At 35.3% G+C, this 23,370-nt stretch overlaps 1 protein-coding gene across 3 annotated transcripts in view; it reads right to left on the reverse strand.

Annotated features, from left to right (window-relative positions):
- PHF6 (PHD finger protein 6) overlaps positions 1–23,370 on the reverse strand; it is a 52,587-nt gene that overhangs the window by 12,385 nt on the left and 16,832 nt on the right. For 2 of the 3 annotated variants that reach the window (XM_081221664.1, XM_081221662.1), the window contains 5 exons: positions 21,981–22,114; positions 21,663–21,706; positions 3,812–3,981; positions 3,499–3,642; positions 2,028–2,132 (listed from right to left, as the gene is read on the reverse strand). In XM_081221664.1, coding sequence (XP_081077790.1) covers positions 2,028–2,132; positions 3,499–3,642; positions 3,812–3,981; positions 21,663–21,706; positions 21,981–22,114 — 597 coding nt within the window. The remainder of the gene's footprint in view (positions 1–2,027; positions 2,133–3,498; positions 3,643–3,811; positions 3,982–21,662; positions 21,707–21,980; positions 22,115–23,370) is intronic. The other variant, XM_081221663.1, reaches the window with a different exon arrangement.

A 23,370-nucleotide genomic window follows, 5' to 3' on the forward strand; every position in this document is an offset into this window, starting at 1 on the left:
AGACTAAAGGGGCTGACATCTTTTTAAGACTTAAGGTGATTGTTGGAAGAAGGGTTTCATAGTCAAGGAAGTTTAAGAAATGCTAGTTTTCAACAGATTACTTGATTGCAGAACTTCTGACAGCCTTCCTCCGGGAAGGAGGGTATAGTAAACTTCCCAAGTTTATTGAAGTCCAGATGCCCTTTTAACTTTGGAGCAGTGGGAGAGCATCCCGATGGACTGATTTCCTTTGGAGCACACTTGGGGAGATGCTAGGTTAGTGTTGACACTAAGATTCAACAGTGCAGAAGTAAATAAGTTGATCAAGAGAATGTGAATTGTTATCCTAGTCACCTATTTGACTTTAGCTGTATGACACAACATTGCGCTACATACGATGAAGTGATTTTTTCCCCTTTATTTTTTTTTTTAGTACTCCACATTCTGTTTTAAAGGAGTTTCAGTTTTAGAAGAGTAATCAAAGTATCAAAAAACTGAACTGGATTTAAATGGAACAAATGACATCAATAATCTTTATACCTTCAAAAATGCAGTTCCACAAAGAAAAAGTCATTTCTAATGGATTCAGACAAAGATCAACAATGCCTGAAACCACTAGATGAAAGATCGAAGGGGCGCTTCACAACGGAGGGATCAACTCACCACCTGAATCCAACGTCAGACATTATGACTTGTCTGATGTGATAAAATATGGATGATATAGTCCCACCTGTGAAGTGTTCTTACCCCCCAAAATGTTGAAAATGAATCTAATCAAGCTTTACATCTAACTTCCACTTTAAAAGAAAATCTGGCGGATAGAGGGACAAGTTAAATAGCATTGTGAAAAAGCAAACAGACAAATAAAACATGTGGGATATTCTACAGGACAATTAATTTGTTTTCTTCAACATGTCAATGGCATACAACAAAACAAAAACAGAAACAACAAAGACAGGGAGGAGGGAGTGCCCTAGATTACTCAAGGGAAATATAACAACCATATGTAATATGTGAACCTCCTCTGATTCACACAAACCAACTTTAAAAAGATAGTTTTGAGACAATTGGGGAAATACGAACTAGGTATTAAATAACACTGAAGACTCATTGTTAATTTATAAGGTGTAATGACATTGTGGTTAGGTAAGAAAATGTCCAACTTTTAAGAGATACATACTGAAATATGTAGAGGTGAAATGATATGAAGTCTCAGCTCTGCTTTAAAATACTTCAAGCAACAAGAATAAAAGGCATAGATGAAACGAGTGCCGCAAATTCTTGATAACTGATGAGTCAAGGTGATGGATAGACGTGTGTTACTAGTCTTTCTAATTTTGATGTTTGAAATTTTTCACAATAAAAAAAATTTTTAATAAAGTCATTTCTAGAGACAACTGCTGTCTTAAAGATTCTGCATTCCAATGACATTTTATAATATTCACAAACTGTAAAGGAGTAAGTCATCAAATAAAGATGCCATTATTTCTTAAAGCTATTTATTAGTAATTCAGTATGTTTAAAAACATGAGACTTAGGCACATTTTATAAAGGAAACTTTAAAGCTATGATAAACATATTAAGAGACATAACTATGTATGTGAACTTTAACTAAACAGAAGCCTCTGAAAAAATCTCCTTTTATTAAAAAAAAAAGAATGAATAACAACATGGGGAGATTCTCAATGTTCTATTGGGGTCATGGAATTTTTCTTTAAGCGAGCTTAAACAATTTAACATTTTAAACTTAATAAGGTGTGTCATGTTCACATCTTCATTTATTTTACTAAAAAACTCCCAAATACCCTGAAGTATAAACCTCAGTATAATTGTCTTAGGTAATGAAGTTACATAGAAAGAGGAATAACTTTCAGTAACATCAGCATCCTTTATTACATTACAAATAAGTCAAATATATACTTCACTTTAACATATGAACTACTTTATATTAAATTTTTTGATGACTGTATAAATTTGAGATGTGTTCTAAATTTAAAGCACAAAGTCAGAAGAGTAATGTTGCATAGCATAAACATAAAAGCACAGACCATTCTTTTTCCTCGCTTAATCTCCTGAAGTACAGTTTTAATATCAAAATCTCCAAATTCTGCTCTTGATGTTGTTGTGAGCTGGACTGTGCCAGAAGAAAATAACTAGAAAAGAAAAATGCAGGAACATTTAATATTCAGAATCCTTGTGAGAAAAAGATTAAACAACATAAGAACAAATATGTTACATTATTTTAATATCCTGAGAAAGATGACTTTTCCTTAATAATCAAGTACTGATTCAAATATTTTTTAATCTATTCACATCTGATTAAAACATAACCCAAAATAAGGACAATGGAATAAAACTAAGGTTGCCAGTGTGGAGCCAAGATTAAATGCTTCATTTAACAAGGAGAGTTGTTCAGCAGTGTCACCCTATCATCTCAACTATTTTACATTTCCACAGTTTCAAAAATAGTTTAAAATGACAAATTTCCATCATAGATGCAGATGAAAATCACCTAGAGATTTTTTTTTCCAAACTAGACATGTATGGGATCTACTCCAAGGGTACATATTATGGAGAAAGCTCCCCAGGTAAATTTGATATGCATCTCTGGTTAAGAACCTCTGATATGAATAATAGAATTAAAAAAAAATTTTTTTGGCCATGCCATGTGGCTTGTGGGATCTTAGTTCCCCGACCAGGGATTGAACCCGGGCCCTCGGCAGTGAGAGCATGGACTCCTAACCGCTGGACCGCCAGGGAATTCCCTAAATAATATATATTTTTTTAAACCTAATCATAAATGGGATGAGTAATTCAATACAATCTAGTTCAAAAATGTTTACATATGCTATATGTCAGACCCGGATCTAAGGATGCAAAGATAAGATATAGTTCTTACCCTCAAGGAATTTAAGAGTCTATTAGGGGAAAGAGGCTCATAAATGAATAACTGTAATATGGTATATGAAGTACAATAAGAAAGCATTTTACGAGGTTATAGTGGAGGCCAAACACAGCTTCCAAGACAAGTTTATAAAGCTGAAATTTTTAGTTATGAAATCATTAATTATGGATTATCTGGAACATAGTAACTATAATTAGGATTACTTTAAATCACACTAAATCATAAAGGCTATATGTTTTAAAATCTAGAGTTTATGAAGATTTTGGATTATAGAACTTCCAGTTATAAAATAAATAAGTCATGGGGATATAATGTACAGCATAGGAAACAGAGTCAATAATATTGTAATAACTTTGTATGGTGACAGATGGTAAGTAGTCTTATCGTGGTGATCATTTTGTAGTGTATAAAAATATCGAATCACTATGTTGTATACCTGAAACTAATATAATATTGTAGTCAATTATACTTTTAAAAAAAGATTTGAGATTATAGGATACACTATTCATAATTCTAAAACACTAATGCTGGGGAGGAAAGTTCTATATTTGGTTACTAGCTAAATGATTTTCCAAAACTTGGGTTTAAAAGCACATAAAAAGAACCATACTTACCATGCACTTATAATGTGCAGCTGCCTTCTTGGCATTAAATATATGCAGTTTTCCTCTTGCTTCATTTTCTTCCTCCCCTACGTGACAAAATCCACATTTAGGCCTGGTGTCACTAGGGCTGCTTCTGTGTGGAGACCTATCTCTCTGCAAATGTAAAAGAAAATGAAAAACTTGAAAAAAAATCCATGAAAATATGCTATCAGTACCTCAAGCTTAGTTAACACTTCAAATGATTAACTTTACCTATCAACACAGTTCAGATGAAATATTCATGGTGCAACAAAAAGTAAGAATCTAACATTTTTCTACTTACATAGGAACTACTCTCCATTTCATCTGTTCCATGGGAGGATGTGGACCTGGTGTCTTCCGACAGCCCTTTAAAATTAGTTTTTCGCGGCCTTCCTTTGCGACTTTTCTTTTTACTTTTAGGTGATGAGGGCTCCAGTTCATGTTCATTAAAACTTTCTTCTAGATCAGCTGCTTAAAAATGAACCAAAGCTTTACATGGACCAATCTTAAAATGAGCATCAGTTCATGGGTCCTTAGAACATATGTTTCTCCTTAGAATAAAATCACCTCAAGATACGGGGAGAAATGATCTGTGGTATATTTGATATAGTGGCCTAACATTTCATATAAATGCAACAAAAATCAAATACAAAGAAATAGTTTTACTATAATCACTGTAAAATTAATTATTTCCATCAAAGTTATAATTCTATGGAAATGAGTTTTGTGATCTTAACTGTGCACATAATTCAATAAACATTTCCAAACTCTAATAAGGGAATTTTTTAGAATTAGATCTTGTATAATTTTTTTTTTTTACCATAGGTTTCAAAGAGTTTTACCTCACACTGTTGGTGAAATCAGAACAATTACCCAGAAAATAAATTTGCTATAACTTGGAAAGCTAAATGAAAATAAAGTAGGTATATCTGTGCTGTCCAATATAGTAGCCACTGGCAACATGTGGCTTTTTAAAATTTAAGTCATTTATAATTAAATGAAATTAGGGCTTCCCTGGTGGTGCAGTGGTTGAGAGTCCACCTGCCAATGCAGGAGACACGGGTTTGTGCCCCAGTCCGGGAAGATCCCACATGCCGCGGAGCGGCTGGGCCCGTGAGCCATGGCCGCTGAGCCTGCGCGTCCGGAGCCTGTGCTCCACAACGGGAGAGGCCACAACAGTGAGAGGCCCGCATACCGCAAAAAAAAAAAAAAAAATTAAACCTTCAGTTTCTCAGTCGCACTGACCACATTTCACGTGTTTATTAGTCACATGTGGCAAGCTGAGTCTCTACTGGACATCACAGATATAGAATGTTTCTATCATTACAGGCAAGTTCTATTGTACAGCACTCCTCTAGATAGCTCTTTAAACTATCATGAAAATCAAAAGATCAAATTCAACAAGGAAGATATCTACAAATGAACTAACCAACTGATCAAGTAATTAAACAAATATTAAGTATAAAAGGAATTTCTAACATAAGTGGTAGAAAAGCTATGGTGCAGGTTGTCTGTGTATACGTTAATGGATTAAACAAAATTTATGTAGAAGTTTTAGAACTGTGCTTCCCAGTAATTTGAAAAGTATTTCTACCATTAATAGAGGTGCTTCATTCAGTTATTCACTAAAAATATTTACTGAGGGCCTACTGTATATAAGACAATGTACTTAGTGTTCAAAAAGGTATAAAAACCAAATATTCACTTGCCTTAGTGTCAAACTAAGAAAGTTTTAGGCATAGCTCTAATACCTACATTGTTTTTTCTTTTACCTTAAATTATCGACTATAATTCCACGGACTAATTTCTTCCATGAGAAAGCATATCAACTCCTCTTCTCAGATGCTGATCTTTCCTAATAAATACTTTAAAGGGTTTTTTTAAGCAATAAAAGCACATTCATTATGATAAGGAAAGGGTAATTTAATCATTGAATATACTTGAATATATAAACTCCAGGAACTGAGAGCATTAGACCATTTGCAAAACAGTTAATAAAAATTTATATCAATGTAACTTCACCTAACTATGGTAGGATTTAAGGGAAGAAAGGGGGGGGAAGGTAAAAGTGGATAGTGTTTTATAGGAATAAGACAGATTCATGTGAATAACTCTCCCTGTGAAGACAGACAAGTCAATTAAAGATAATTCTGATCTTAACACTATAGCAAATTTCACATCAGAACATGCCACCTACTTTAAACATTCAATCTGACAATTTTTAAGACACAGAATTTCATTAAAGCTATTAGAATTACTTGCATGTGCCAAAAATTAAAATGAAAAATCATAACCAAATGTTCCAATCATCCTGATATATATTACAGCATATATGTGATATACATAATATTCTGTTATTTACAATGAAAACAAATAATCCCTAACACTATAATAACACTACATTGTTAAACACCTATAAAGAAATTACTTAACTGATTCCATTATCAGGCCAACATGGCTAGTTTTCCAGATGGCATATTTGTCTGTCCTAAACATGGAATCGTTCAGTATAAAATTTTAGGGGACTTTAACAGCAATAGTTAAAAAAAAATCACAAAAGATTGACAGATTTAACTAAGACTTTTAAACTTCTGAAACTAAAAAAAAAAGTGATAAAATTAGAAGGCAAACAAACTGGAAGAACATCTGCTGTATTTATGACAAAGGATTAGTATCTTTATGGTCTGATAAGCTCATAAAAGATTAAGACCCCAACAGAAAAATGGGTGAAGCATATGATCAAACAATTCGTACAACATAAGTAGTTAAATATACTTTTAGGGACTTCCCTGGTGGCGCAGTGGTTAGGAATCCCCCTGCCAATGCAGGGGACACGGGTTCAATCCCTGGTCCAGGAAGATACCACATGCCACGGAGCAACTAAGCCTGTGTGCCATAACTACTGAGCCTGCGCCCTAGAACCTGTGAGCCACAACTACAGAGCCCACACACTGCAACTACTGAAGCCCACACGTCTAGGGCCCATGCTCCGCAACAAGAGAAGCCACCGCAATGAGAAGCCTGTGCACCGCAACGAAGAGTAGCCCCCGCTCGCCGCAACTAGAGAAAGCCCGCGCACAGCAACAAAGACCCAACACAGCCAAAGTAAACTTTAAAATAAATAAATAAATACACTTTTAGAAAATTTGACATCTCTAAGTCAAAGAAATGTAAATTAAGTGATACATCATTTTCACCTATCAAAATAGCAGTCTTTAAGTAGTTGTAAAAAACTACAATAAACCCAACAAAAAATGTGTTAGAAATACAAATATAAAAGAAGCCCCACAAAAATGTTGAGATAAGCCATGCTTCTGGATGAACAGGATCAACATTAGAATGGTATCAGTTCTTGCTAACCTAATTTAATGAAATGCTGATAAAACAGAATTGAAAGTTGATTCCACAGTTTTCTGGAAGAGTAAATGTATAATACACAAGACTATCTTTTTTAAAAAAAAGATATCAAAATATACCATAAAGCAACAGTAGTTAAAACACTGGCACAGGAATAGACACATGTCAGCAGAAGAGAAAGCCGGGTTGAAAAGAGACCCACATGCATATGGGAAATCAGAGTATGATAACAGTAGCATTTCAAATGAGTGGGGGAGAGACACTAGGGCACAACTGGGTACCCATTTTCTAAAAATTCAGATTCCTTTTCTCATACCATATGAAAAAGTTATAGATGGATCCAAAAAATCTAATAAAATAACAAACCAGAAATGTAACAGAAGAAAATGGAAGAGATTTTTTTTATAATCTTGGGGTTAGGACACCTAAGAAGCCATTTAGTGGCAGGGAATTAATATCTATATTTTACAGACAGCACTTCAAACCAGTTTTAAAAAGACGAACCTTGAAAGAAAAACGTGCAAAGGATAGGACTGACAATTCACAGAAGAAATATAAATGACTGAAAAAACATGGGCAGAAGCACAACCTTACTAATGATAAGAGAAATGGAAATTAAATGAGATAATCAGATTCGTAAAAATTATAAGACTGATAATATCCAGCACAGTTGTAGGGAACTGGACACTCTCATACACTGTTGGTACATGTGACAGTACTTATTCCCAATGTTAAATGCACAGAGTCTCTCCTGGCACCCCCATTTCTAGGACTTTATCCTATAGAATCACTTGCACAAGTACATAAGCACATACGTATAAGGAAGATCAATGCAGTTTTATTTGTATGTGAAAAAAATAGATATAACTGATTTTTATTAAGAGAAATCCTTAAATAAACTATGGTTCTATTTATTCTATGGGATGTAACACAACTGTTAAAAAGAATGAGGTTGATCTGTATGCACAGACAGAGAAGGGTGTCTGATACATCACAGAATGAAAAAAACAAGTTGCATAACATTATCTATGTATACTGTGATGCCATTGTATTACAAATAGTGCACATATGCAGATATACGTAAGATTGTACGTATGTAAGAAAGGTTCTAGGAAGATATACAAACTGTTAGTAGTAGGAACTCTACTACTACTGAGAGTGTGATTTTGGGGTGAAGAGAGGGCTTTCTGAATTACTTTAATTTTAAGAGTACTTTTGTACTATTTTAATTTTTTTAACAATGGGCTATGTACTACGTTTGTATTTAAAAGAATTTATAACATCCAATGTGGTGAAAGGAGGGAGTAAAGTCAGCCACTGCTGACGGGAATATAATCTAGCACAATCTTTCTAAAAAGTAATATGGCAATGCGTATTGAGAACCTTAAAAAGATTAAACCCTTTGACCCAGTGATTTTATTTTCGGGAATTATCCTAGAAAATATTTGAAAATTATTTGCACATGAAAATGTGAGTATGAAGCTAGTCAGAGTACCTTTGTTTAAATTTTTCATGGTTACTTATTGTTTATTTTTCCAATTCAAAACTGAAAATGTTTTAACATTCTTAAAAGTTATTTTTAATAATAATTATAAAAGAACTATCTGCATAAAAGTAGGGAGAATCTTCCTTTCCACCTTCCAATTCCATCTGCTCTGCACTCCCAGCTAGTGCCCTAGCTTCCTTGCTTCCTTTTCTTCATACTCACTCCCTTCCTCTCAAGGTACCGTTAATGCTTCTTTTCTCACCCTCAAGGGTAGAGAGCCTGGTTTTGAACCCTGGATCTGTCACAGACTGTGTGTCCTTGGACCTGAGACCTACCTCAGAGGGTTCTTGAATTAAATGAGTTAGTTCCTGTAAAGTACTTAATCTAGAACAGGGCCTGGCACATAAGACACTCTCAATAAATGTCAGCTATTATTTTCTATGCATATGCAAATCTGTTTTAAAAGAATATACAAACAAATGGCATTCTAAGCATACTATTCTGCATCTTGCCCTTTTCCATTTAATATGTAAATGCAAATACCCAAAATATAAGAGCTAACATTTGAGCTTTTTGAGTTTTGACTATACCAGATGTGCTATGCAGTTTACATGCACTATCTCATGCAACCTCAAACAGCCCCATGAGGTTTTATCAGTCACCATCCCCATCCTCCATTTTATAGATAAGTAAATTCAGAAAAGTTAAATAATTCTGCCTAAGATCACAAAGCTAGGGAGTAACAGAGCTGGGACAAACACATGTCAGTGAGTCACTACTATATGCTTTGGAAGTAGTAATACCCATTATCATGGAAATAAACATCTTCATATGCTCCTGCAAGTTAGAAAAAGGATAGCTATACATACGCTTATGTATGCATTGCTCTGGAAGGACACAAAAGAAACTGACAGTAGATGTTGCTTTCAGCAAAAAAATTTGGAAACTGAGATACAAGGACAAGGATGAGAGGAAAGCTTACTTACAGTCTACACTCTTTTGTATTGCTGATTTTTGTACAATGTTCATATACCTATTCAAACAAAAGAATATGGGAGAAAATAAAACCTCACCCTTGTATTCACAACTACAATTTCTAAAAATCCAGACTTGATAAGGTAGGTAGCAAAATAAGGTTGTCCTCCTTTCCTGTGTTTCCAAGTGTTCCCCACCTTTATGAGTACAGATGTCCATGTCACCTTAGAATGGCCAGGCCCTTCTCTGTTACCCTTCTGATTGCCCCTATGTGACAGGGGTTGACCAACTTACCAGGAAACCAACTCTCCCCTCCTCCTAGTATTGTATAAGCCCTATCTGTCCCTTTACCAATTCTCTTCTCCCTCCTAATCAATGTTTTCCTCATCTTATATCTTCCTGGTTTAAGCCCCATTTCCTTCCTTCTCCTAAATTCTCACATCACTTAACAGTATGAAGTAGAAAGGACCCCTGGACAGAAAGTCTGAAGTCTGCCACTTTCTAGGCCTTAACTTGGTGAAGTTACTTAACACTCACAAGTCTCCTGGTATATCAAATGGGACTAATAAGAACACCTTCCTGAAAAGGCTGCTTTAAGAAAATGTTTGAGAAAAGCACTCTGTAAACTATGAAATTCTATTCAATTGTTAATTATTACTCATCATACCTTGTGTAGACTGTAAGCTCTTTGCCCACAAGGGGCTTCTTTTCTAAACTCCCCAATGTGCCCACACCCAGCAGGCACTCAATAAACATTTGTCAGAATTTTCTTTTTAAGAAAAAGGCCAAGTATTAAAGTTGGGGTAAGCATTACCACATCTGCTTTGAATCTTTAGGGCAGCTACAAAAGCAAGACTGGAGGTCCTCTGCCCTGCCGTCTCCAATGGGAACGTGGTGAGCATTTGCTCTGCATGCCCCTGGTCACAAGCAAACTCTGTTTTTCCAGTAAAGTTAGCAGATAAATGATTTCTTTTAGGCATATACATATACATGTGCATATATAAAAATGTAACATACATAAAATATATTATTCTTAATTAAGTGTGCCAAAATGAAATATGATAGCTGGGATTTAATTTAAAATAATCCAGGTGGAGGAAGTGGGTAAGGGTATAGATGAAACAAGACTGGCCAGGAGCTGACAGTTGCTAAAGCTGGGTGATGGGGATTTTTTTTTACGCTCTCCTCATGTCCCTACATTTTAAAAAATTTTTTTAACTTAATTTTATTATTTTTTTATACAGCAGGTCCTTATTAGTCATCAATTTTATACACATCAGTGTATATATGTCAATCCCAATCACTCAGTTCATCACCCCCCCCCACCCCCCTGCCGCTTTCTCCCCTTGGTGTCCATACGTTTCTTCTCTACATCTGTGTCTCTATTTCTGCCCTGCAAACTGGTCCATCTGTACCATTTTTCTAGGTTCCACATATATGCATTAATATACGATATTAGTTTTTCTCTTTCTGACTTACTTCACTCTGTATGACAGTCTCTAGATCCATCCACGTCTCAACAAATGACCCAATTTCGTTCCTTTTTATGGCTGAGTAATATTCCATTGTATATATGTACCACATCTTCTTTATCCATTCGTCTGTCAATGGGCATTTAGGTTGCTTCCATGACCTAGCTACTGTAAACAGAGCTGCAATGAACATTGTGGTACATGTCTCTTTTTGAATTATGGTTTTCTCAGGGTATATGCCCAGAAGTGGGATTGCTTGGTCGTATGGTAGTTCTATTTTTAGTTTTTTAACGAACCTCCATACAGTCCTCCATAGTGGCTGTATCAATCCACATTCCCACCAACAGTGCAAGAGGGTTCCCTTTTCTCCACACCCTCTCCAGCATTTGTTGTTTGTAGATTGTCTAATGATGCCCATTCTAACTGGTGTGAGGTGATACCTCATTGTAGTTTTGATTTGCATTTCTCTAATACTTACTGATGTTGAGCAGCTTTTCGTGTGCTTCTTGGCCATCTGTATGTCTTCTTTGGAGAAATGTCTATTTAGGTCTTCTGCCCATTTTTGGATTGGGTTGTTTTTTTAATATTGAGCTGCATGAGCTCTTTGTATTTTGGAGATTAATCCTTTGTCCGCTGATTTGTTTGCAAATATTTTCCCCCATTCTGAGGGTTGTCTTTTTGTCTTGTTTGTAGTTTCCCTTGCTTTGCAAAAGCCTCTAAGTTTCATTAGGTCCCATTTGTTTATTTTTGTTTTTATCTCCATTACTCTAGGAGGTGGATCAAAAAAGATCTTGCTGTGATTTATGTCAAAGAGTGTTCTTCCTATGTTTTCCTCTTAAGAGTTTTATAGTGTCCGGTCTTACATTTAGGTCTCTAATCTATTTTGAGTTTATTTTTGTGTATGGTGTTAGGGAGTGTTCTAATTTCATTCTTTTACATATAGATGTTCAGTTTTCCCAGCACCACTTATTGAAGAGACTGTCTTTTCTCCATTGTATATCTTTGCCTCCTTTGTCATAGATTAGTTGACCATAGGTGCGTAGGTTTATCTCTGGGCTTTCTATCCTGTTCCATTGATCTATGTTTCTGTTTTTGTGCCAGTACCATATTGTCTTGATTACTGTAGCTTTGTAGTATAGTCTGAAGTCAGGAAGTCTGATTCCCCCAGCTCCGTTTTTTTCCCTCAAGACTGCTTTGGCTATTCGGGGTCTTTTGTGTTTCCATACAAATTTTAAGATTTTTTGTTCTAGTTCCGTAAAAAATGCTATTGGTAATTTGATAGGGATTGCACTGAATCTGTAGATTGCTTTGGGTAGTATAGTCATTTTCACAATGTTGATTCTTCCAATCCAAGAACGTGGTATATCTCTCCATCTGTTTGTATCATCTTTAATTTCTTTCATCAGTGTCTTATAGTTTTCTGCATACAGGTCTTTTGTCTCCCTAGGTAAGTTTATTCCTAGGTCTTTTATTCTTATTGTTGCAATGGTAAATGGGAGCGTTTCCTTAATTTCTTTCAGATTTTTCATCCTTAGTGTATAGGAATACAAGAGATTTCTGTGCATTAATCTTATATCCTGCAACTTTACCAAATTCATTGATTAGCCCTAGTAGTTTTCTGATGTCATCTTTAAGATTCTCTATGTATAGTATCATGTCATCTGCAAACAGTGACAGTTTTACTTCTTCTTTTCCAATTTGTATTCCTTTTATTTCTTTTTCTTCTCTGATTGCCGTGGTTAGGACTTCCAAAACCATGTTGAATAGTGGAGAGAGTGGACATCCTTGTCTTGTTCCTGATCTTAGAGGAAATGGTTTCAGTTTTTCACCATTGAGAATGATGTTTGCTGTGGGTTTGTCGTATATGGCCTTTATTATGTTGAGGCAGGTTCCCTCTATGCCCACTTTCTGGAGAGTTTTTATCATAAATGGGTGTTTAATTTTGTCAAAAGCTTTTTCTGCATCTATTGAGATGATCATATGGTTTTTCTGCTTCAATTTGTTAATATGGTGTATCACGTTGATTGATTTGCGTATACTGAAGAATCCTTGCATCCCTGGGATAAATCCCACTCGATCATGGTGTATGATCATTTTAATGTGTTGTTGGATTCTGTTTGCTAGTATTTTGTTGAGGATTTTTGCATCTATATTCATCAGTGATATTGGTCTGTAATTTTCTTCTTTTGTAGGATCTGTCTGGTTTTGGTATCAGGGTGATGGTGACCTCATAGGATGAGTTTGGGAGTGTTCCTTCCTCTGCAATTTTTTGGAAGAGTTTGAGAAGGATGGGTGTTATCTCTTTTCTAAATGTTTGATAGAATTCACCTCTGAAGCCATCTGGTCCGGGACTTTTGTTGGAAGATTTTAAATCACAGTTTCAGTTTCATTACTTGTGACTGGTCTGTTCGTATTTTCTATTTCTTCCTGGTTCAGTCTTGGAAGGTTATACCTTTCTAAGAATTTGTCCATTTCTTCCAGGTTGTCCATTTTATTGGCATAGAGTTGCTTGTAGTAGTCTCTTAGGATGTTTTGTATTTCTGTGGTGTCTATTGTAACTTCTCCTTTTTCATTTCTAATTTTATTGATTTGAGTCCTCTCCCTCTTTTTCCCGATGAGTCTGGCTAATGGTTTATCAATTTTGTTTATCTTCTCAAAGAACCAGCTTTTAGTTTTATTGATCTTTGCTATTGTTTTCTTTGTTTGTCTTTCATTTATTTCTGTCTGATCTTTATGGTTTCTTTCCTTCTACTAACTTTGTGTTTTGTTTGTTCTTCTTTCTCTAGTTCCTTTAGATGTAAGTTTAGATTGTTTGAGATTTTTCTTGTTTCTTGAGGTAGGCCTGTATAGCTGTAAACTTCCCTCTTAGAACTGATTTTGCTGCATCCCATAGGTTTTGGATCATCATGTTTTCATTGTCATTTGTCTCCAGGTATTTTCTGATTTCCTCTTTGATTTCTTCAGTGATCTCCTGGTTATTTAGTAACGTATTGTTTAGCCTCCATGTGTTTGTGTTTTTTACGTTTCTTTCCCTGTAATTCATTTCTAATCTCATAGCGTTGTGGTCAGAAAAGATGCTTGATATGATTTCAATTTTCTTAAATTTACTGAGGCTTGATTTGTGACCCAAGATGTGATCTGTCCTGGAGAATGTTCCACGTGCACTTGAGAAGAAAGTGTAATCTGCTGTTTTTGGATGGAATGTCCTATAAATATCAATTAAATCTATCTGGTCTATTGTGTCATTTAAAGCTTGTGTTTCCTTATTAATTTTCTGTTTGGATGATCTGTCCATTGGTGTAAGTGAGGTATTAAAGTCCCCCACTATTATTGTGTTACTGTCGTTTTCCTCTTTTATAGCTGTTAGCAGTTGTCTTATGTATTGAGGTGCTCCTATGTTGGGCGCATATATATTTATAATTATTATATCTTCTTCTTGGATTGATCCCTTGATCAGTATGTAGTGTCCTTCCTTGTCTCTTGTAACATTCTTTATTTTAAAGTCTATTTTATCTGATATGAGTATTGCTACTCTAGCTTTCTTTGGATTTCCATTTGCATGGAATATCTTTTTGCATCCCCTCACTTTCAGTCTGTATGTGTCCCTAGATCTGAAGTGGGTCTCTTGTAGACAGCATATAGATAGATGGGTCTTGTTTTTGTATCCATTCAGCGAGCCTGTGTCTTTTGGTTGGAGCATTTAATCCATTCATGTTTAAGGTAATTATCAATATGTATATCCCTATGACCATTTTCTTAACTGTTTTGGGTCTGTTTTTGTAGGTCCTTTTCTTCTCTTGTGTTTCTCACTTAGAGAAGTTCCTTTAGCATTTGCTGTAGAGCTGGTTTGGTGGTGCTGAATTCTCTTAGCTTTTGCTTGTCTGTAAAGCTTTTGATTTCTCCATCGAATCTGAATGAGGTCCTTGCCAGGTAGCGTCATCTTGGTTGTAGGTTCTTCCCTTTCATCACTTTAAGTATATCATGCCACTCCCTTGTGGCCTGTAGAGTTTCTGCTGAGAAATCAGCTGTTAACCTTACGGGAGTTCCCTTGTATGTTATTTGTCATTTTTCCCTTGTTGCTTTCAATAATCTTTCTTTGTCTTTAATTTTTGCCCATTTGATTACTATGTGTCTCGGTGTGTTTCTCCTTGGGTTTGTCCTGTATGGGACTCTCTGTGCTTCCTGGACTTGGGTGGCTATTTCCTTTCCCATGTTAGAGAAGTTTTCTACTATAATCTCTTCAAATATTTTCTCGGGTCCTTTCTCTCTCTCTTCTCCTTCTGGGACCCCTATAATGCAAACGTTGTTCCGTTTAATGTTGTCCCAGAGGTCTCTTAGGCTGTTTTCATTTCTTTTCATTCTTTTTCTTTATTCTGTTCCACAGCAGTGAATTCCACCATTCTGTCTTACAGGTCACTTATCTGTTCTTCGGCCTCAGTTGTTCTGCTATTGACTCCTTCTCGTGTAGTTTTCATTTCAGTTATTGTATTGTTCATCTCTGTTTGTTTGTTCTTTAATTCTTCTAGGTCTTTGTTAAACATTCCTTGCATCTTCTCGATCTTTGCCTCCATTCTTTTTCCAAGGTCCTGGATCATCTTCACTATCATTATTCTGAATTCTTTTTCTGGAAGGTTGCCTATCTCCACTTCATTTAGTTGTTTTTCTGGGGTCTTATCTTGTTCCTTCATCTGGTACATAGCCCTCTGCCTTTTCATCTTGTCTATCTTACTGTGAATTCGGCCTTTTTTTCAAACATACTTTTGCATATGTTTCACACTTCCTATAATGCAAGTTTATAAAGTGCGCTAAAACAAAGATGAATGTAAATAATGCCTAGCACAGCACTTTGCATATGGGTAGTCAACAAATCTGGTGAATCAAAGAAAGAATATGGAGTCAATTCTAGCAAAGAGCACAGTTTGAATAAATTACTAAAATTTTCCAAGTTAAATCACACAGTTTAAATTCTACTATCTTCCAAGGAAGAGCACATGAAAAGATGAGTGGTAAGAGAGGTAGGTAGAGTTTTCAGGGAGTAATGGTTACAACCATAATGATACAGAATGTAGTATTTACTGAGCAACTTACTATGTGCCAGGCACATTGCTAAGAGCTTCACATGCATCATTTCATTTAATTCTTACAATAATCCTACAAGGTGGGGTTTTTTAATCCCCATTTTACAGATGCAGTATTAAGGTTCTAAGAGATACTAAATAGCTTGCCCAAGATCACGTGACTAGTAAGTGGCAGAGCTAAGATTCAAACATACATCTGAATTCAAAGCCCATATTCAACCAGTGTACAAAACTGCCTTTCCAGTACCTAATAAATCTATTCAATGCACCTAAATTTAAAAGGTTTTTAAACACTTTTGATACCATATTAAAATCTCCCTAAACTTCCACTTAATAAAAGTAATGAAGAGTGGAAACTGCAGCATAATCTAGAGAAAAAGAACAAGGGAAAGAAAATATTAAGGGACTATTAAACCAGGCAAAGGCTTGAATCTACATAAATGACAACACACTTTCAACATACTTCCAATATAACTATTTCCTGAAACATAAACTGAGTTATATGATTTGACAAACACCTCTAATAAAGCTCCCAAATTGTACATTAGGGGCTCCACCAAGTCCCTGATTTGTTTACACTGTCTCAGAATACCTGGGATTTTATGGTGACTGTAATTGTGGCACTTATCACTAATTTCAGACTTATAAAAATCTGTAAAAAAATTCCTATATACCCTTCACCCAAATGTTAATATCTTACCACATATACTTTATCATTCATTCTCTCTATCCATATACCTTTTTCTGAAAGGTTAAAGAGTAAGATGCAAACATCATGCCCCTTTATCTCTAAGTATTTCCATGTATCACCACTGTATTTTAATCAGTTAGTCACATATCTGCTGCTAAATTCTGTAACTCCCCCAAGAGTGAAACCCTGTTTTATTAATTCATCTTTCTCTACTGACACCCAGCACAAGAGAAGCTACAGGACAAGAAGTCACCCAAAAACAAGTGACACGTTAAATACCGTTCTTAGTTTCAAGCCAAAGAAAATGAAGAAGTTACAAACATTTCTTGAGTACCCATCCCATGCAAAACATTCTATATTGGGTAATTTAAGAAATATAATAAACCACAAGTTTGGCTCCTTACAATTAAGAATTTAAATTGAGCTGAGGTTATGTTTGTGATGATGACTTACATTCTACACATTCTTGCTGTGAATATCTAACACCCAGCATCTACTCTAGATACTGTTTTCTATCTCTTCACAGATTACTTTGCTCCATATAAATTATTTAATGAAAAGACCTTAATACCCTTAATGAAAATGATTTTAAAAGAACCACCATTCATTTGTAATCACAGTTCCTTATAAGTAGTCATATGTTTAGTGATGACAAATTATCATATTAAAGTACTTCTACAAAATACAGACTGGCATCTGGTACAAGCTAAAGCTATTTGCTATTGCCAACATTTGACATTTTTGAAATATTGCTTTATAAAAAGGTAAAAGGGCTTCCCTGGTGGCGCAGTGGTTAAGAATCTGCCTGCCAATGCAGGGGACACGGGTTTGAGCCCTGGTCCAGGAAGATCCCACATGCTGCAGAGCAACTAAGCCCATGAGCCACAACTACTGAGCCTGCGCTCTAGAGCCTGCAAGCCACAACTACTGAAGCCCGTGCACCTAGAGCCCGTGCTCTGCAACAAGAGAAGCCACCACAATGAGAAGCCCGTGCACCACAGTGAAGAGTAGCCCCTGCTCACCGCAACTAGAGAAAGCCCGCGCGCAGCAACGAAGACCCAACGCAGCCAAAAATAAATTAATTAATTTAATTAACTTATTTTTTAAAAAAGGTAAAGGATATACCTATTATCTAAACACAGGCCAACGGGGGGGAAACATAAGATGTAGGATTTAATTCTGGCTATTTCAGTCCATTTCTAACATATAGGAGGGCACTACACCATTTTAAGCACTCAATCACCACATGTGGCTAGTGGCTACCATATTGGACAGTGCAAATATAGAACATTTCCATCATCACAGAAAGTTCTGCTAGACAGCATTGTTGAGCCATTAATTCTCCATTCCCTTGTAAAAAGCCCTGCACCGCTGAGGTCCATGTCATTCAACTAAACCACTGCTTCCCAAATTTAATATGCATACAAACCACCTGGGATCTTGTTTAAATTCCTATTAAGTAGGTCAGGGGTGGGGCTTCAGATCAGGCATTTCTAACAAACTCCCAGATGACGTCCATTCTGCTGGTCCACAGACTATGCTACCTTCTTCCTCTCCTGCTTGCTAATAATTGCCAACTCCCAATCATTCCACTCACACATCACTTTCTTTAGCACATAGCTCACAGCCCTCTTCTCCATCCTGACCCCTGCCCATCATGCTGGGTGATTTCACTATCCACATGGACAATCCAAGCAACACCTAGCCATTCAGTTCCTTAATCTTCACTGATGTCCTCCATCAACCACCTAATCCCTATAATCATACCCAGATACCTCATAATCACCTAAAAGGATTCTACTTCTGAAATCACTATATCATACTTTGGGACCACAGATGATTGCTTTCCCGAGTACTTTCATTCTCATTGTTCTTCAATCTTACCAGGATCTCCAGTCTATTAATTCCTTTCAGTTTCTTTACTCTCACAAATATTCTAAACTCCCTTATCCCTTTACTCCTTTGTTGAACCCACTTGGAAAAATTCCGATTCTGAATGAACCAACTAGATACTTTCTCTATTCTACACTCAGGATCCTGTAATGCTGTAGGAAATGTCACACAACCTGACTGATGGCATCACTTTATAAATTCATGGTTACCAACCTCAACTGGTCCAATTCAGTCCGGAAACTTTACATTTCTCTAGGCAAACTTCCTCCCCTGGTCTTCACAAGTATTCTTTCAAAACAACTTCTCTCTCTTTCAACTTCCAAACCTCACCCCTCTCCCTACATTCTCCATCACAGAGAAAACAGACCTGATAGGAACCACTTATCCTCTTCCTTCTCTCCTATTACAGTGGAAAGGTCCTCCTTATCACAGGGCAATTGTTCCACTTGTGCCTGAATCCTCCTTCTTGTACCTTCAATCTCTTGTCCATTGGATCCTTTCTTGTAAGAATTAACAACTAACCCCCCCCACCAAAAAAAAAGGCCAACGAAGTGAAAGAAACCAATCTGAAAAGGCTACATACTGTATGATTCCAACTATATGACATTCTGGAAAAGGCAAAAGTATGGAGACGGTAAAGAGATTCTCAAATTTAATATTTCAAAGCACAGTTCATATTATATCAAGCCGACATGACAGACTGAATTACATAGTATTTATCATTTTAAGTATTAGCAAAGTAGGTACTGAGCCACAAATGGCAAAAACGATCAAGAAATTGCCGAAGGTATCAATTCCTCTTTGCTGTATAGATTAGTGCCATACAATTCTCAATGACAGTCCCTGAAATACAATCCTATAAACCCCCACCATAAATTAGAATATATGTTTCCCATTAGAATAATGAAATAATTGGAAGTTCTGTTTCTGACAAAGCACTCAATATCTAATAAATTCAAGGTAGATGAATGTGGTAAAAGTCAAAATTCAATAAATAGAAACTCTGTCATACTTTTAAACTGTAATATTATGCTTTCAAGTTCTACAAGATGAGTATAAACATACTACATATGTCAATAATACAGGGAACCCAAATGTGCTACCAAACTATACACTGAACCCAAAATTCAAATCAGTCGTATCACAAATTTGAATTGTAGTATTCCTGCCAGTTATATTGAAAGAAAAGTCCTCTTGGGACTTCCCTGGCAGTCCAGTGGTTAAGATTTCACCTTCCAATGCAGGGGAGGCGGGTTTGATCCCTGGTCGGGGAGCTAAGATCCCTCATGCCTCGGGGCCAAAAAACCAAAACAGAAAACAGAGGCAATGTTGTAAAAAATTCGATAAAGACTTTAAAAATGGTCCACATGAAAAAATCTTAAAAAAAGGAAAGCCCTCCTGAAAAGTATGAATTTAGATCTTCCTCATTAAAAAGGTTCTCAAAGCAAAAAGTGGTCAAAATTGTTTTATGTAGTCTGCACTGACTTATCTCTACCACTAGATGGTACTATCAGCTTCAGAAACTGAGGGAATAAAAGGGAAGATGACTATATTAATCATTGTTGCCACCCTCAAATATCCTGCCCCAGTATGCTGACACACTTGTATTCGTCAGATTATTAAGTCTCAATCCTTTCCTTACCATATATGCTCACTACAACTGTGAAGAGAATCAAATAAATCCGCTGTTAAAACCTGAAACAACGAAAGGTGGGAAAGCTTACTCTTAACCTTTCACGAAAGGTTTTTCAATTCAATTACAGAATTAAGTGAGGAAAAAACTGAAGGAAAACACTATAAAGTTTATCAGTTGTACTTTATCACCTCAAAAACATTCTGTTCTTATTATTTGTCCAATATGTTTACCTTAATGACAAGTTTTTGCTAAACACTGAATTTTTAACCAGCACTTCTGAAGTATTTAGACTTATCTGGTCGTGAAGGGGAAACAATACTATTTTGTATTATAAAACCAAGATCTAAGAGATCAAAAAGGGCCACAAATTTTAATATGGCAACACTGTTAACTAGGTAAGTCTTATAAAAGCAACAACTTCCTAAAACAATAGGCTCAAACCATTCTTAATTCTAAGCAACATGTTCTCAGAAGCTAACAAAAACTTTAAAGATCTCTAATCTAAATGGAAGGATAGAACAATCTCAGATTAAATCTAAGCCTTTTTATATTTTGATACTAGTAAAAGTATCAAAACCATCTGTTTGAAAAGGTTTGAAACAAGTCAGAATTCAATTTAAGAACTTTCCCATACCTTTTAAAGACCAACTACAGCTTGGCTAACTATACATAAACATGACTATCCTGGTTTTGTATAAATTTAAGTGGAAATAAACTATAAAACAATTTTAAAACTTTGTATTTTAAAATTGATTACCTCTTATGAACATGTCTGTATTAAGAAAAAAAAGTACTACAATGTGAATAAAAATTTAACAGAAAGCCTGTTTATCACAAAATGCACTAGTATCCCCAGTTCACGTTTTCTTTATCTGACAGTAGCAAGGTTTCTAATTATTACCTTTACAATCTACTAACATACTTACCTAAACACAGAAATCCGTAACCACTAGCATCATTTCCCCCTAAAGATAAATACATTCTCAACATACTCTTCATAAGAATTTTGGGGTAAAAGTTTTCTTAAAAATTCAGATCTTTTTCACTATGTACATTAGTTTATCTGAATGCTTCTCTCTCTTTTTTTTCCCCTCATTATGGTTCATTCATAATTTGAATAATTTTTATAGTGCTTAAACTTAAAAGTGAACAGAACGTGTTCTCTCTCCTTAAATATCTTAGTTATAAATCTTAATAATAGGAATAAAAAGGGAATTAATTTACAGATATAATAAAACTGCTTTCAAAAGGCTTTGAATCTCTGCAGGAACTGGGTTAAGCATTCTTTTATTTTTAATTGAAGTATAGATGATTTACAATGTTGTGAAAAATATGGAACGCTTCACGAATTTGCATGTCATCCTTGCGCAGGGGCCATGCTAATCTTCTCTGTGTCGTTCCAATATTAGTATACGTGCTACTGAAGAAAGCACCCGAATGCTTTTAATTCTTCAAAGTGTATTCAATATTAAGATATGTCTTGTGGTAAAAGTCAATATAGTATAATTCACTCATATTTTACTCAAATTTCCTCTTGAAATTGAAAAGTGGCTGAATAACGTACCTTCAGAGTTATGTGCAGTTTTCTTGTGTTTTCGGCAATAAACCCTACAAAAAATGAAGAAATTAAAAATTACCAAGTAAACAAACCAAATTCATTTTTCAAATTAAGAATGAGCAGTACACTTCACCCCATTCAGAAGCTGGATTCCAAAAACCTTATCATTAAACTTTCTATGCCATTTCTCTAAGCATTAAATTCCCTACCAAAAACACCCTTTACGATGGTGATGAAATGCTTTGAAATGGGAAACAATTTTTACAAAGGCCTAAAGAAAGTATGACTGTTTAAAAAAAACTAAAAGAGAAGTTAAATAATTACATGTAAATTCCTTGTGAAGGTTTCTCTCGTATCTGAGCTTTATCATGCAATGCACAGTGGTAGTGGTATGTCCTGTGACATGTTTTCACATCACAACCAATTGTAGCTCCAGGACAATGGCACAAAGAACACATCTACAGGAAAACAATAAAATAATATTATTAGTGTGTGATTTTGCTATGGCTATGAAATCAGGTTAGAGGCATATCAAATCTCTGTCAAGGAAAACAAATTGGTTATTGAAAATTTCTGTAACTAATAATGCTACTTTTCTTGTTTTCTCACATAGAAATAATTCAAATCAAATTCTACTGGGAGTATTTTTCCCATGTTAAACTATGACAAAATTAATGGAATATTATTAATATCTATTGGTTCATTGTGGTTAAGAGAAAATCTGAAATGTTGCAAATCAGGAATGTAAGCTGTAGACCTTTTCACAATCCAGATCTTCCTGGAAATGAGTAACTGGAGAAAATGGCTCATTCCAGAAAAAAATTTCTTTTACATTTCCACTTATCAATGAGATTTTTTAGAAAAAAACTCACATACTATTTGGGAACCTGGTAAAATCAATTTCAAGTGAGGGAAGGAGAGAAGACAAAAGAATTAGATAGATTTTCAAATACCTCGAGCCCTAAAAATATTTTGTGATGTCAAATAGATTGTGAAAGCATGCTCATCTATTTTAATTTAATCTGTTACTTACCTCTCACATTATGAATTCAAGGAAATAGATAAAACAGATTCAACATATTTTAATATACCTTACCTTCTGACTTTATTGGATAATTCATACTGTTTAACTAGCTCATGTCTAAATTTAGAAAAAAATTCTTTAAGTACATAACAATGACTGTTAGTGGTTTTGATTAACATATCATAGTATACTGTACTGAGTGAACTTTTAATCAGGCTGTCTCCTAAGCTATAAATGCCATGCAAAAATAAATTCACAGTAAGGTAAATCTTAAAATCTGTTCATTTGTTTCTTGGGTGCTAGATGCCTCATTTGGAACGTTCTCATTCCTCTTGATTAATTTTAACATAAAGAACATCCTAATTTTTGGATTACTTGGCCCCTAAGCAATTTTAGTGTACCAAGAGGCTAATGTAAATTCTAATAAAATGCCTTACATTTCTCTAAGCAAGTCAAACACTCAACCTCTCATTCAAGCTATCGTTTAAAAAAGACTCCTATGTAAGTCAGAAACAAACATTCTCAATACAGGTACTTCCCAGAAAACATGATGGCCAGTGCCCATTATTAATGCGAAAGAAATACGCCACTTCCTTAAATAAATAAACTTCAAAGCAATACTGTAAAAAGAAACACTGTGCCAAATTATCAAGCAGGGAAAGTTGTTAAATACTTTTGGGTGGCTTATAA

The sequence above is a fragment of the Mesoplodon bidens genome (genome assembly GCF_964165515.1).
Source record: "Mesoplodon bidens genome assembly, chromosome: X".
NCBI classification, from domain to species: Eukaryota; Metazoa; Chordata; class Mammalia; order Artiodactyla; family Ziphiidae; genus Mesoplodon; species Mesoplodon bidens.